Genomic DNA, 13,671 nt, shown 5'->3' with positions numbered 1-13,671 from the left:
TCCGGGGGAAATCGGTCATGTTGGAACTCGCGGGACGTGCTCAGGGGGGGGGGGGGGATCGGCGCGCGCGCGCGCGTTTGTATGGACGGGTGCGAAAGGGTGAGGGGCAGAGTAGGGGCAGGGAGAGGCGGCAGGAGTCACAGGAACTGAGACCGAAGGGCAGTGGCGTGTTGACACGGGGCCCGGTCTGCTGGCCAGGCCGATGCTGCCAGATCAATGTGTCGGGCCCCGGGGAAGGCGTGCCCATCCCGACGCCCCGATCAAGTCAGCCCCCGCCCCTCTTCTTGTGCAGGGCATCGCCGGTCCCACACATACCCCGCCCCCGGCGGCCCCCTACGGTCGACGGGCCGGGGGAAAAAAAGCCCGTGGCGCCCGATCAAATCGGCCGCCGGCCGGCCGGCCGGCCGGCCGGCCAGGCAGAAAGAGAGCAAGGGACAAAGCAAGAGCCGGAGGCAGCAGGGGCGCACACGGCCGGGGCGCGCGCGCGCGAAAGGGAGAGACGGGGCGTGACACCTCACATTCGACCAGGTGCCAACGGTTGAAATCTATTGTACAGGCCGGTCCAGGCCCCAGGGACCATTTGGAAGCAGCCGCAGGCCGAGAGGGCAGGGGGAGCGGAGGGCGCTCTCTAGGTGTTGAGGGCGTTGATTTGGATCTGGAAGTCGCGGGTTTCCGCGCGGCGGATTCCGCGCAGGAGCTGCGGCGCGGCGAAGGTCCGGGCCAGCTGGGCGAGCTCCTTTTCCAGGGACTCGGCGGCATAGATGGCCGCCGGGACGGCGCGCGAGAGGGCGTCCGCGCCGGGGGCGGAGTCGGCCCCGCCAGCGGTGCCGGCGGCGGCTTTGCCGCCCTTGCGGCCGGCCTTGGGACCGCCCTTGGAGCGGCTCTTGCCCGAGGCATCGCCAGCATCGTCGGGGTCGGCCTGCATCCGTCGGAGGCGCAGGTCCGCGGCATTGCGCCGCTGCCAGTTCTGAAGGAAGTCTGCTCCGGGGAGGGCGGCGGGAAGGGGGAGGGGGTGGTAAGCTGGGCACATGCATGGGAGGCGTCCGGGGCGTCCGGCGCGGGGCGTACCGAAGAAGGCCCGCATGAAGGGCGAATGGACCAGGTGCACAAGCGCATGCAGGCGGCTCATGTCCACGGGCAGATGGAGTTCCTGGAGCTGCGGGATGGCCCGCGCGTGGGGGTCGGGAGTCGGTTGTGTATGCGCGCGCGCGCGTGTGTCCGTGCGCATGTTTGTGAGGGAGGGGGGCGCCCATGCGGCATGGGATGTGTGGCGAAAAGTGCCAAGTCAGCGGCTGGCGGACGAGGGAGAAAGGGAGAGAGGAAGGGCGCCTGGGCCTGCTCAGGCGGCGCACCTTGCGGAAGAGGGACAGCGCAAGGCGGAAGAGGCGCGTGCAGGCGCGCACCACCGGCAGCGGCGCAACCGACCCCCAGGTGAGCGGGTCATCGGGGCCCCCGCCGCCAGAGGCGGCCCGCAGCTGGAGACCGGCGGCGATGAGCAGCCGCCCGGGCGTCAGCCAGGCCGACGCGGCCACTCCGGCCACCAGGCACAGGGATGCCTGGAAGAGCCGCGTGACATGGGTCAGCACGGTGTCCAGCAGTGCCAGCCCGGTGACCCCCGGCGGCGGGGCATGAGCCCCCTCCAGCAGGGCATCCACGCGGTCGGCCTCGCCATCCACCAGCGCCAGGACAAAGTGCGCCAGGGCAACCGCCGGGGGGGCCAGCACCGGCGGGGGGGTGGTCCGCCAAAAGACCAGCGGCGCATCCAGCAGGGCCGGGGTCAGCCCGGCCGGGAGCTGCGCGGCGTCGGCCCCAGACACCGCCGTCGCCGCGGCCGCCGCGGCCGCCGCCGCCGCGGCCGCCGCCGGCCACACAAAGCCCCCGCCTGTGCCGGAGCTCGGCCGCGCCAGGACACCCCCCTCGACCAGCATGTGTGCCGCTGCCCGGGTCAGGCCGAGATCGTCCACCAGGCGCTCGGCCTCGGGCAGGCCATACTCCTGGACGACGGTGGCCGACCGAGCCAGGTGGGGAAGAAGCCGAACAAGCTGGCGCACGTGTGTCGGCCCGCGCGGCAAGTGGCAGGCAGCCCGGGGAGGGGGCCCGGCAGATGCATGTTAGAAGCTGGCTCGTTGCTCTGGGCGACGGGCAAAGGAAGGACAGGCCAGGCAGGAGGGACCGGCCGAGGCGCACCGGGTCCAAGGGGCGCCCAGATGTTCGGAGCATGTCAAGCAGGCAGCTGAGGGCGCTTTTCAGCAGCATGGCCGACGAGTCGAAGATGCGCGAGTGCACGGACTGCTGGGAAATCTACCACCAGCCGGGTTAGAGACGCCAGGCAGGAGGCCCGATGGTGGGCAAATGGAGGAAGCGCAAGATGGGCCGCCGGGCGGGGCGAACGCACCGAGACCAGCCACCGCTCGGCCTGGTCCAGGGCCCGGTCGGCCGACTCGCCGGGCCCGACCGCCGAATGGCAATGGCACCGGCCGGACAGCGGCCAGAGACAGGCCACCGCCGGCTGGCCCGCCGACCGGGCCAAGGGCAGCACCATGTATCGCGACAGGGCGAGCAGGAGGACCGCCACCTCGGTGCCATGGGCATAGGTGTGGCTGGTGGGCGCGGCAAAGGCACTGTTCGGCAGGGCGGCGCGGCTGGGGCTCGCCTCGTCGTCCTCGTCGCTCGGGGAGTCGTCGCCGGAGCGCGCTGACGGCCCGGCCCCGCGCCGGACATACGGCAGCACCGGGGCCCGGAGCAGCGGGACGGCATTTATCGGCACGCGGCAGGAGAAAAGCAGCCGATCCATGGCCTTCTGCAGGGAGCCACGAGCCGGCCCGGCAGCGGCGGGACGGTCGAAGGGTGTTGGTCAAGAGGGAGGGCAAGCGCGAAAGAGGCGCACCCCGGCGGCCGTGGCGTACCAGCAGCAGATCCGTGCCCCAGAGCATCTCATCACCCAGGACCGAGCTGGATGGGCGGCCACCCGAGGCGCTCGGGCCGGGCGCATAGCCACCCGAGACCGCCACCCGGTGCATGGCGTCCAGCAGGACGCCAGTTGCAGCGGCCGGGCCGTGGGTGGCCTCCACGAGCCGCAGGCCGAAGGTCAATACGGCGCACGCCGCGTAAGTCGGAGCCAAATGCTTCGGGCGTAGCCATGCGTCAGACCATGTCAAAGGCGGACCACGTGTGTGCGTGTGCCGTGTGCATGTCGTGTGTGCGTGTGCATGTCGTGTGTGCGTGTGCATGTGTGTGCGTGTGTGCGTGTGTGCATGTCGTGTGCATGTCGTGTGCATGTCGTGTGCATGTGTGTCGTGCGCGCCCGGAAAGGACGAAGAAAGCGTCACGTACACGCTCGCGCCGGGTGAGATCGCGGCCGTCCTCCATAAAGGGGCTCAGCTGGACCGGGCGCCAGGCCCCGGACGCGGGGGGGTCCCCTTCGGCCGGGCGAGCCGGCGCCAAGACACCGAGCAGGGCCGATTCCAGGAGGGCCCCCACAGCCTGGTGGTTGGCCGCCGTGATGAGGGGCCCGCGGCGGCGATACTGCACCGCCAGCCCACCGGCCGCCGCCAGCCAGACGTACCGCACGAAGGAGGCCTCGCTGGCCAGCATCCGCCGGTTCAGGGCCGCCGACGCGGCAGCCGCCGAGTCCTCGTCAGCAGGTCGGCCAGCCGACCCCCGTGGCAAAAGCCACTGGAGGACCTGCGCCGCGTCGGCCGCCCCGAAGAAGGGGCCGCCATCCGGCGACGCCCCCCCCGGAGCCAGAGGAATGCTCGATGCCAGGGGGCTGAGCGTCAGGGCCAGGCCGGTGAGGGGCTGGTGCGCCGACAGGCCGGCCAGGGCCAGCGCCCCGGCGCCCAAGGCCCCGGGGTCCCAGTGGGCCAGCCCCGCCGGGCTGGGCGTGTCCCCGGTCCCGGCGGCCACCGACACCGCATGGTCCACCAACAGCAGGTAGCTCGGGCCAACCAGCGGCTGGTCCACATGCCGGAGGGAGTGCGCGGCCGCGGCGGCCGTCTGCCCGCCGGCCCCGAGCCCGGCCAGGGTCACGCCGGCCTGGTGGTCCAGGCGCCGGCGCAGTGACAGCAGCAGGCGCCCATCGGCCGCCAGCAGCGAGCACACGGGCCCCGAGCCGGCCTGGCCGACGGCCGGGGGGACATCACGCGCGCGCGGGTCCCCCCGTGCCCGGAGCACCGGCCGGCCAAGCCCCCGAAGCAGCAGCCCCTGCAATGCGGCCCCGGCACCGAGGAACAGCCGGCTCCGAGCCACGGCGCGCACCGGGTCGATCGGCTCGCGGGCCAGCGTCCCGGTCGGCAGCGACGGCCCGCCGGGCCCGACCCCGGGGCCGGGCCCGGCCCCCTCGCAGGCCCCCATCGGCCGGTAATCCCCGGCCGAGGCCGACAGCCGGAAGGCCGTCGGGCCGCCGCGTGCCACGGCCCGCATGGCCCCCAGCAGCCGCGCATGCATCAGCGCCAGGCCGAAGTCGTCCCACCGGACGGCGGCGCCCAGGCGCTCGGCCGCCGAGCCCCCCTCGGCGCTTGGTGGGGCAGCCGCGCCGGGCTTGCGCCCGGTCACCAAGGTGGCCCCGGTCACCGCGGCCGGGACCCAGCCGTAATTCTCGTGAGCCGGATCCACCGGCGCGACCACCGGCACGCCGGACGCGCCGCTCCCCCGGGCCCCGGTGGCCAGGAGCTCCACCACCAGGTGCAGCAGCTCCGGCAGGGCCTCCCGCACCAGCAGTCGCGCCGCACGCGAGAGGGCCGCCTGGCGTGCCCCGAGGGCCGCCGGATCGCCCGGGTGCAGGAAGGCCTCCCCGAGGCCGGCCACCCCGCCGGCCCAGGGGAGAGCCACCCCGGAGGCCGATCGCGGCACATGGCGGGCCACATGCGGACGCATGACTGCCCCGGAGACCAGCTCCACGGCAAAGGCCTCGGTCTTGGGACATGGGTCCAGCGCGGCGTCCAGCTGCATCTCGCCGGCCAGGCCGGCGCCAATCATCTCCAGGAACTCGGCCGAGGACATCATCATCGTCGGGGCCGGGGCCAAATACCGCTCGATCTGGCGCATGCACCCCCCGGAGCCGGCGACGGGAGCGGGAGGCGGGGTGTCAGGGGAGACGGGCGGAAAGTGGAAAGGGCAGGCCCGGAGCGGCGGCAGCAGGGCCGCGCGTACCAAGGGGAAGATGCTCGGCTGCAGGAGGGGCCCCAGGCCAGGACAGTCGGCCATCATGGCGGCCAGGCCGGCGAAAATGTGCCCGCGGAGGGCCGTCCGCACGACATTCGCATTGGGCCCGTGGCTGACCGGGGCATGGAGCCGGGCGCAGCTGAGCTCCGGCGCCGGGCGGTCCAGCACCCCGAGCAGGAGGCCGATCAGAGTGCCGGCGTCCTCGCCGGCCGGCGCGCCATACAGCCGCAACAGGCACAGGAGGCCATCCACCCCGGCCAGACGTCGAGCGAGGAAGCTATTGCGCGGGGAAGATTGAGAGAAGCGGTCAGACGGCCGGGGGGGGGGGGCCGGGGGGCGGGGGGCGGGCGGGACAGAAGGAGGGCGGGCGGCCCGGGCGCAGACGCTCGGAGGGCCACATACTCGGAAAAGAGGTCCTGGTGCAGGGCAGCAAGTAGCCGAGCGGCCGGGGCCTGGGGCCCGGTCGCCAGCTCCCGGCCACCAGGGCCCAGAGGAAGCGGCGAGGCAAAGAGAAAGCGGAAGTCGGCCACCCGTGGCCGGTCAGCCAGCAGCTCGGAGCCCAGCAGCCGGAAGACCCGCCCCGACAGGGCGGGATCCATGAAGGCATGGTGCTGGGCATAGCCATCGAGCAGCTTCATCCCGCCGTAGCCCCATCGGGGAGGGGCAAATGGCGAGACCGGAGCGGAAGCCAAGGGGCCGGGCGGACAGGGCCGGGGTGACGAAGGAACCATCAGCAACACATACACCGACACACACACACACACACACACACACACACACACACACACACACACACACACGCAAGCAGGCGTACAAGCACGCACCATGTGCAACAGGCAGCCCGGGTCGCCCGGGCCCTCGTCGGGACAGAGCACCGCGCAATCGGCCGCCAGCAGCCCGGCACAGGCCCCGGCCTCCAGGGCCCCCAGGAGCCAGTGGCCCAGCCAGAGGGCGTGATCCAGGGCGCCGCTCGTGGGCTCCAGGTCCCCCGGCGACCCGGTGGACCAGGCCAATGCCGCCAGGCCGACCGGCCGGCGGAAAAGGTGCCGGTCAGCTCGGGCCAGGACCGCCAGCCAGGCACGCTCAGCAGTCGGGCCCTGGCGGAGTTGCCGGAGGCTGGCCAGCGGCAGGGCCTCCGCCGGGCGAGGCCCACCGGACCCCGGGGCGCCGGTGGCCAGCCGGTGGACCGCCACATGGAAGGGCACCTGCCCGTGGTGGTCCGGGCCCGGCAGGTCGGCCCCGGCGGCCCACCAGAAGGCCGCCAGGGGGCAGAGCACCGTCGTCACCAGGACCGAGGCAAAGTGGCCGAGGATGCGCTCGATCGGCGTCCCGGGGCTCGGGGGCGCGGAGATGTGCCAGAAGTCCCGGGGCCGCAGGCCGAGCCCGGCGGCTGGGCACATGTGGGCGTCCGGTTTGGGCGGCCCAAAAAAAGCCGGCCAGACCATGACGCCACCGGGCCCAGTGGCCAGCGGCAGAAACACGAGCCCGAGGACATGCACACACGTTGGGGACCGAGTCAGTGGCCGAAGCAGGGGGGGGGGGGGGCCAGGCCCGCCGGAGCCCAGGGCAGCAACAGGCGGGAGGGGGAGCACGAGACCGAGGAGCAACGCACGCGCGGTGTCCGGGCCCCCGGCAAAGAGCGGCCCGGCCAGCGGAGAGGAGACACTGAGCGCCGCCTCCAGGGCCAGCTGGAGGAGGGCCGGCCCCGCGCGGACCGCCCATCCGGCACACGAAAAGTACCCATGTTTCAGGCGAGCCGAGCTGGCGCTCGCGGCGTTCGCCAGGCCGGGCGTGGCCCGGGCCGCAGAGAGCTCCTCCCAAGGGGGCATGTCCGCGAAGAGGGCCAGCCAGAGGATGGTCGTTTCCGGGCCGCCGGGCCCAGCAGGGGGAACCCCCTCGGCGCCGATGCCGGAAAAGGCCCGCAACCGGGCCGCCACCACCCCTCGCTGGTGCCACGAGGAAAGCAGGTCGGCCAGCTGGCGAAAGTCAAAGCCCGGCTCCGGGGCGCGCCGGGGCCCGGGCTTCGGGGCCCCCGGGGCCCCCGGCTGCATGAGCCCCTCAATTTCGGCGCACTGCAGCAGAGCCACGGCGGCGAAGGGGCCCAGGGGGGGAGGTGGGGGAAGGTCCTCGGGCCACAGGCCGGCCGACGGGCGGGGACCCGCCGTTCGGTGGAAGCGCCTCACCAGGAGCTGTGCCAGGCGACGGCGAAGGGTCTGCGGGCGCCCGACCGAGGGCCGGGTTAGAGTCGTGGCAGGGGGCCATGGAGGCCGGGCACATGGCAAGAGGGGGGCAAGGGGGGGGCGGGGGGCCGGGGGACCACGCACTGGGAAGGTGCGCAACGCGGCAAACAGGTGCTGAGCCACGGCCCGCCGGATGGACGGATACTGCTCGGCGCTCGACCGGCGCACCAGGGGCAGGAGGGGCCTTGGGGTCCGGACGGGAGGGCGAGTTGGAGAGGGAGGAAGGGAGGCAGGAGCAGAGAGCTGTTAGATGCAGCGGCGAGGCCGGGAACGGCAGGGGGGAGCCCGGATCAAGGAGCGACGGGATCCGGGGAAACGCACGCGAGCGACTCCGGCTCGGTGGCCCGGCAGGCCAGCACCCCGTACAGGTGGTCGGTCAGCTCGAAGTGATCCACCACCAGAGCGAGGATCATCCGGGCAAGTGGCTCGCTCGGCAGCAGGACGGCGCCGGGCCTGGAAGGAGGAGGTGCAGCCGTCGGGGCCGGGGCCGGGGCCGAGTCGGCCACAGCAGCCCCCGGCGCCGGTGTCTGGGTGCGACCTTGGGACCGAGCCTGCGACCGAGCCTGCGACCGAGCCTGTGTACGGGCTTGCGAGGCGGCTGGCCGACGCTTGGCCGGGCCGGGATCCGCCAGGTCGCCGGCTGCTCGGGCACGCCGCCGGGTGGCCGGCATATCGGCTGCGCCTGCGGCCGGGGCCGCCGCCTCCGCGTCACACGCCTCGAGGCCCTCCTGGGCGAAGGTCAAGATCGCCTGCAACAGGGCCCCGATGTCGGCGGCCTCACACCGGCGTAGCTGCCACAAAAGGCAAAGAACCAGGTCCACAGAGGCCGGCACGGGCGCCACCGCGGTGGCGCCCGTGCCGGTGTCCATCGCCGACCCGTGGAATGCCTCGCGCCAGGACTCGAAGGCCGGGTCCGCGTGCAGGGCGCCGGCCAGCACGGAACCCGGCACCGGGGGGAATTTCCGCAAAAGCGAGGCCATGGGAACAATCTGAATCCGGTTCGCCCTCCCCCCCCCCCGCACCAAGGGGGCCGGGCGTCAGTGTCAGGAGGCAGCCGGGCGCTTGGCCAAGGGCAGGCGGGGGACAAGGGGAAGAAGAAGCAAAGCCGGCGGAGGACGCCATGCGCACCAGATGCGTTGGCCAGGAGAAGGAGGCCAGCTTGCCCACAAGGAAGGCCACGCACTCGGGCCCGGTCATCAGCTCGTCGCCCGTCGACCGGCGGACTGTCAGCCACAATTCCGGGGCACTGGCATCGCCGGAGGCGTTGGCCTGGGCGGCCGGGTCCGGCCGTGGCATTTCCGCCAGACAGCCCAGCAGCGAGGGCAGCAGGGTGAGGGCCTCGCCCGAGGGGCCGAGCTTGCTCAAGTCCCGCGGACGTGCCCGGGCAAAGCTGTGAAACAGGAGCTGCGCATTCGCGAGCAGGACCTTCGGAGGGACAATGCGAATCTGGCCAGGCCCCCCCCCCCCCGGCAAGAAGAAGCGAATACACGGCGAGTTAGCGATGAATGGCCTTCGGGGCGCGAACCGGGCGCGGCCGATGGCGAAGCGCGGCGCACCGCCAGCTCAAAGAGCGACATGGTCGCCGAGGCCAGAGTCAGGGCATTCGGGTGCCCCGGGTCCGAGGTGTCACTGGTCGAATGGAGAAGAACCCCGGCACGCGAGCGGATCCATCCCACCGCATCCGACAGGCGCTCGATCGACATGGCGGCCACGGCCGAGGCCAAGTCCGCCAGCAGGGCCGACGTATGGTCGACCTCGGTCGCGGCGGCCCGAGCGCCGGGGACCGCGAAGCCGCCGGACCCATCGCCGGAGGCCGGAGTCCCGGGGTCCGAGGAGCCCGGCGACTCGCGGCTCGGCATCGACTGTCGGTCGCTCCAATGCTCGGGCTCGGTCTCGAGACCCGGGGATCCGGACCCCGACAGACCGTCGGGGACATCGCCACGCGCCCCGGCCTCCGCATGCCCGTCCTCACCATCGGTGGCAGCGGTGGCAGCGTCATCGTCCTCGGACGGGGAAGAGTCGTCGGAGGACGACCGGTGGGCGGCCATCACGGCCAGCCGGTGCTCGGCCAGCCGGCGCTCCCACACATCGCGCGCGATGCACAGCCACCCCAGCATGGTGTCCTCGCGCCGGCCGGCCGACGCCCCGGGGGTCGAAGCCTCGCGCAGCATGGCGTCCAGTCGCCGTGAAAGACCCTACGGCGAGGGGGGCAGAGCGACACCGAACACAAGGTCAATGCCGGCCACCGGGAAGGGAGGCAGGAGGGAGAGGGGGAGAGAAAAAAGGGTGACGCACATCGGCCGGGCTCGCCGGCCCCGGGGCGAAGGCCCGTGCGACGGCCACTTCGGCAGCCAGGGCATCCGCCGCCCCCGGGGGAAGGCCCACCGGCACCAGGCGCCCGGCGAGATCCAGCTGGCTGGATTGGATTTGCGTGCTGTAGGACCAGGAGCTGATGGCCGCCTGGGAGGATTGTGAAAAGGCAGACCCCCCGCCGGGGGACCTCTGGCTGGCAAAGTGCTGGGACGACCGGTCCAGACTGGCCAGGAAGGCGGCCTCGGCGGTGTCGACGCTGGCGACCCTCTCCGAAGGCCATGGCCGTGGGGTGGCCTGGGTGGCCTGTGTCCCGTACGTGGCCGAGGGGAGCTGGCTGGCCGGCAGGAAGAAGGAATCCCCCTCGGCGAAGTCCCCGAAGAAGGTGTGATCCGCCTGGGTGTCCATCCTCCGCGGGGAGGGGGGCGGGTGCCTGAGGCCGAGGGAGCGGAGCGAGGGAGCGGCGGAAAGAGCAAGAGAAGGCGAGAGACAAAGGTGGCAAGACAAGGCAAGATGGCAAAGAGGGAGGGAGGGGGAGAGAGAGAGAGAGAGAAAGGGAAAGAGCTGGCGGAAGGGGAGGGACACTGTTGAGGAGATGCACATGGCGGCATCCCGCCGCTCGGTTCCTCTCCCGAAGAACGGGCCGATCCCGCCAGGAACGCGGGGCCGGCCCCGCGCCCGCATCTGGGCATGCAGGCATCAGCCCCGCCGGGGCTGATGGCCGATCGCGTTCGGGCGGGGATGCGCGCGCCCCCCCCCCCCCCCCCCCCCCCACACGCACGCACGCCGACGCGCGCGCACACAAAGCCACACACCCCCCCACGCACCCGCGTCCGGCCCCCCGAGGGGGGAGGACCCCCGCCCGCCGGGGGCCATGCGCCACCGTCACCCACAATGCCCGCCCAATGGCTTCGAAAAAAGACCAACAGACAACCGCAAACGGCAGTGGCGCCCCCCGGGAAATGGTCATGTGCCCGGGGGATTACCCACGCTTCGGTCCGCCGGCTGCCGACGATCTCGCATTGTTCCGAATGCGCGCGCGCGCCCATCCGCCCGCCGAGGCATCCTGGCGCGCGAGGGCATGCGCGCACGCCCGCGCCGCCTCTCGCTGCCGGGCGCGGCGCGCCGCCCGGTCGGCCGGATTTATGCTGCCACGGCGGGGGCCCCTGTCCAAGGGGGACCGCATCCCACCCACTCCTCTGCATTCGCGCCTGCTCTTTGCACGCCTCCTTCTGCTTTTTTTTCTCCCTCCCCCTCGCTCCTTCTGCCACCATGCCTCCTCGCAAGCAGCCCCCGGCCAAGCGCTCGGCTGCCCCGGCCAAGGGTGCCGCCGCTGCGACCGCCGCCACCCCGGCCCTGCCTGCCTCCAAGCTCCCGGCGCCGGAGCTGCCCGAGGGCCTCGGTGTGCCGCCTGGCCCGAATGAGTTCCACAACAACCTGTCGCGCTTCGACCAGTCTTTCCGGGACGTACGTATTCCCGAGTTGCTCGCTCGGCCCCACCGCCGGGGGGGGGGGGGGGGGGGACACGCATGCACGCCCCCCCACACATGCACACACGCACACGCGCGCGCCCACGCACCTCTTGCAGCGGGTCGTGGCTCCTCTTCCCCTGTGTCTAACCCTTTTTGGCGCTGCTTTCCTCAGGGGATTGCCATCATGGAGAAGATCTTCAAGGACCATCCCCCCTCGCTATATAAGAACCCGGAGCCTCTGGAGTATCCGTACGTCAGGCCCTCTTGCGCATGAGCCTCCCCGCCTGCTTGCCCACTGGGATCCCGCCCCCCTCCCCTCGGCCCCGGTCGACGCTGACAGACTCGCCTCGCCCCCTGCCCCCCCCCCCCGGTGTCTTGGCGCCTGCCCCGGCCCCCGGACGCGCCCAGGCTCAAGTGAGGGATTGTGACTGGCAACGCCAGCGTGGGCCACTCTTCTCCCGGAGAGCCATGCAGGACCATCCGGCGTCAATACACGCAATCCCTACTTCACATGGATTTTTACATATGTGTGTGTATATATATATATGTGTGTGTGTGTGTCGGCCGGCCCGTGTGTTTGCATTTCCACCACCGCCACCAAGACCATGGGGCAGGCGAGGGAAGCAGGCGAGGGAAGCATGCTCGCCACTAGGCACTAGGTGCCTGGCTCGGGTGAAGGCTCAGCCACTCCACCAGGAAGGAGGCAAACGCCCGGGCCACCGATGGCGTGCTGTCCTCATCAAGCAGGGCCGAGCAGGCGGCCGCCGCCGCCACATCCAGCTCGATGACATGCGTCCCGGCGCCTCCGCGACTGGCCGCCGCCGTGGCCGAGCTGGCCGATGCCAGGCCGGGCGCCTGGGTGCCGGCCGCTGCTGCCGCCGCCGCCGCGGTGGTCGTGGTCAAGGGCGACGTTTCGCACTGGGCGCGCAGCTGGAGGAAGCGCCGGCGCAAGGCGTGTAGCTCCTGAAGAGCAAACTCCCGCGGCACATCCACCGCGAAGGGGGGGCTACTTGGGGCGGGAGCGGCGGCCGGGCCGGGGGCGGGGCTTCCAGCGGCGGTCGTGGCGGCGGCCGCCGGGGCGCCGAACTTGCGCGGAGCACCGAACTTACGTGGGCCCCCTGCGCCCGGGCCGCCGGAGCCAGATCCGGATCCCGTCGTCGCCGCAGCAGCCAGGGCAGGCACCACCACACGCAGGGGGAACTCCACGGGCAGGGTGGTCCCCCAAGTGGGGACCATCCCGGCGCCGGGCCCGGCGCCTGGCCCGGCCGCCTCCAGAAGTGCCCGGTGGAAGACCGCCACAACGTGCTGCGTGGCACGGTCCCGGATGTGCGGCCGATCGGCCATGGCTGTGGCCACCACCTGGGGACCAGATGGCCGCCCGTCAGTCGAGGAATGGCAAGGGCCACAGAGGCTGGCCAAGGGCAAAGCAGGAAGACCGCCAGCGAGCGAGCGAGCGAGCGAGCGAGGAAGAGGAGGGGGGACGGGGAACGTACTGAGCGCGTGCTCGCATGCGGCCGAACCGGCCCGCTCGAGGAGGCATCCGTCAAGGGAGGCCCCCCGACCGGGGCGCTCGCCGGCGCCCGGTACACCCCGGGCAGGACCTCGCGCTCGACCGCCGCAAACCACGGAAGTGCCTGGCTCGCGGCAAGTGCGTCGATGTCGATCTCTTTCGCGGCACCGGCCGCAAGATCGCCCGCCATGACAGCCGGGTCCGGGCAGCCGGCCGGCCCAGGGTCGGCGCTGGCGACGACGAACAGAGGTGAATCCCAGCGCTGGGCGCCATTCGGCGGCTCGAAGCGCATGTGCAGCTCATCGAAACTTCATTGGCGATTGGCAGTGACAGGAAAGAAGGGCACAAAGACAGGGGAGCTGGAGAGTGAGCGCGAGAGCGAGAGAGAGAGAGAGAGAGAGAGAGAGAGAGAGAGCGCGCGCGCGCGAGGGAGCGAGAACCGGGCTACATGGGACGCACGTCTTGTCATCGTAGGCCGGCTCACCGCGCTCCCGGCGCCGGAGGTTCCAGACGGTTGCACCCTCGCGAGGCTCCTGGCACTCGATCTGAAGGCGGGACAGTTAGCGGCACGGGCGGAGGGCGAGCCCGGGCGTGAGGCACGTGGAGGAGGGGGGTGGGCATTCGACCGGGGCACTCGCGTACCAAGCAGTGCTGCAGGGCCGCGCCGCGTGCGGCGCAATACAGCTGATACCGGAAGCCCTTGATGTAGTTGGGCGCATCCAGGATGACCACGGTCTTGGCCGAGGGCTCGATGACCGTTCGGGCCCCCGGGGCAGGCCCGACCAGCGGACCAATCGACCCGATGGTCAGCCCGGCAGCGGCCGGCGTCGACAGCGCTCGCGAGGCGGCATCGAAGAGGGCATTGCGCAGGGCATTCTCGCGACGGATGTCTGGGGCGCGCGTGCATGCACACCGGGAGCCAAACGGCCATGGGGGTCAGCTGCGCCGGGAGGGGGCCGGCAATGGGGGGGGGGGG

General features: G+C 72.2%; 4 protein-coding genes across 4 annotated transcripts in view; 1 reads left to right on the top strand and 3 right to left on the bottom strand.

Annotated features, from left to right (window-relative positions):
• H696_03378 (hypothetical protein) overlaps positions 1–19 on the bottom strand; it is a gene marked incomplete at both ends in the record, with an annotated part of 5,416 nt that extends 5,397 nt beyond the window's left edge. Inside the window, one exon of the mRNA XM_009497244.1 lies at positions 1–19. Within this exon, the coding sequence (XP_009495519.1) occupies positions 1–19 (19 nt within the window).
• Positions 20–529: 510 nt separating this feature from the next.
• H696_03377 (hypothetical protein) lies at positions 530–10,121 on the bottom strand (the record flags this gene model as incomplete). The annotated part of the gene is made up of 16 exons (XM_009497243.1): positions 530–978; positions 1,069–1,156; positions 1,353–2,042; positions 2,188–2,301; positions 2,396–2,800; positions 2,907–3,125; positions 3,334–5,037; positions 5,152–5,440; positions 5,566–5,795; positions 5,988–6,553; positions 6,776–7,376; positions 7,488–7,587; positions 7,725–8,392; positions 8,532–8,849; positions 8,960–9,598; positions 9,699–10,121. 16 exons carry the CDS (start codon positions 10,119–10,121, stop codon positions 629–631), a joined length of 7,404 nt encoding a protein of 2,467 aa, XP_009495518.1. The 3' UTR covers positions 530–628.
• Positions 10,122–10,902: 781 nt separating this feature from the next.
• On the top strand, positions 10,903–11,720 carry H696_03376 (hypothetical protein). Its single transcript, XM_009497242.1, has 3 exons — positions 10,903–11,180; positions 11,358–11,434; positions 11,594–11,720. Exons 1-3 carry the CDS (start codon positions 10,986–10,988, stop codon positions 11,601–11,603), a joined length of 282 nt encoding a protein of 93 aa, XP_009495517.1. The 5' UTR covers positions 10,903–10,985; the 3' UTR covers positions 11,604–11,720.
• Positions 11,721–11,833: 113 nt separating this feature from the next.
• Positions 11,834–13,626, bottom strand: H696_03375 (hypothetical protein; the record flags this gene model as incomplete). The annotated part of the gene is made up of 5 exons (XM_009497241.1): positions 11,834–12,544; positions 12,679–13,003; positions 13,155–13,240; positions 13,338–13,571; positions 13,609–13,626. 5 exons carry the CDS (start codon positions 13,624–13,626, stop codon positions 11,834–11,836), a joined length of 1,374 nt encoding a protein of 457 aa, XP_009495516.1.
• Between the last annotated feature and the right edge of the window lie 45 nt (positions 13,627–13,671).

The sequence above is a fragment of the Fonticula alba genome, assembly GCF_000388065.1.
Source record: "Fonticula alba strain ATCC 38817 unplaced genomic scaffold supercont2.5, whole genome shotgun sequence".
NCBI classification, from domain to species: domain Eukaryota; order Rotosphaerida; family Fonticulaceae; genus Fonticula; species Fonticula alba.
Note: the sequence above shows the minus strand (reverse complement) of the source record. Positions and strands in the feature narration are given on the sequence as shown.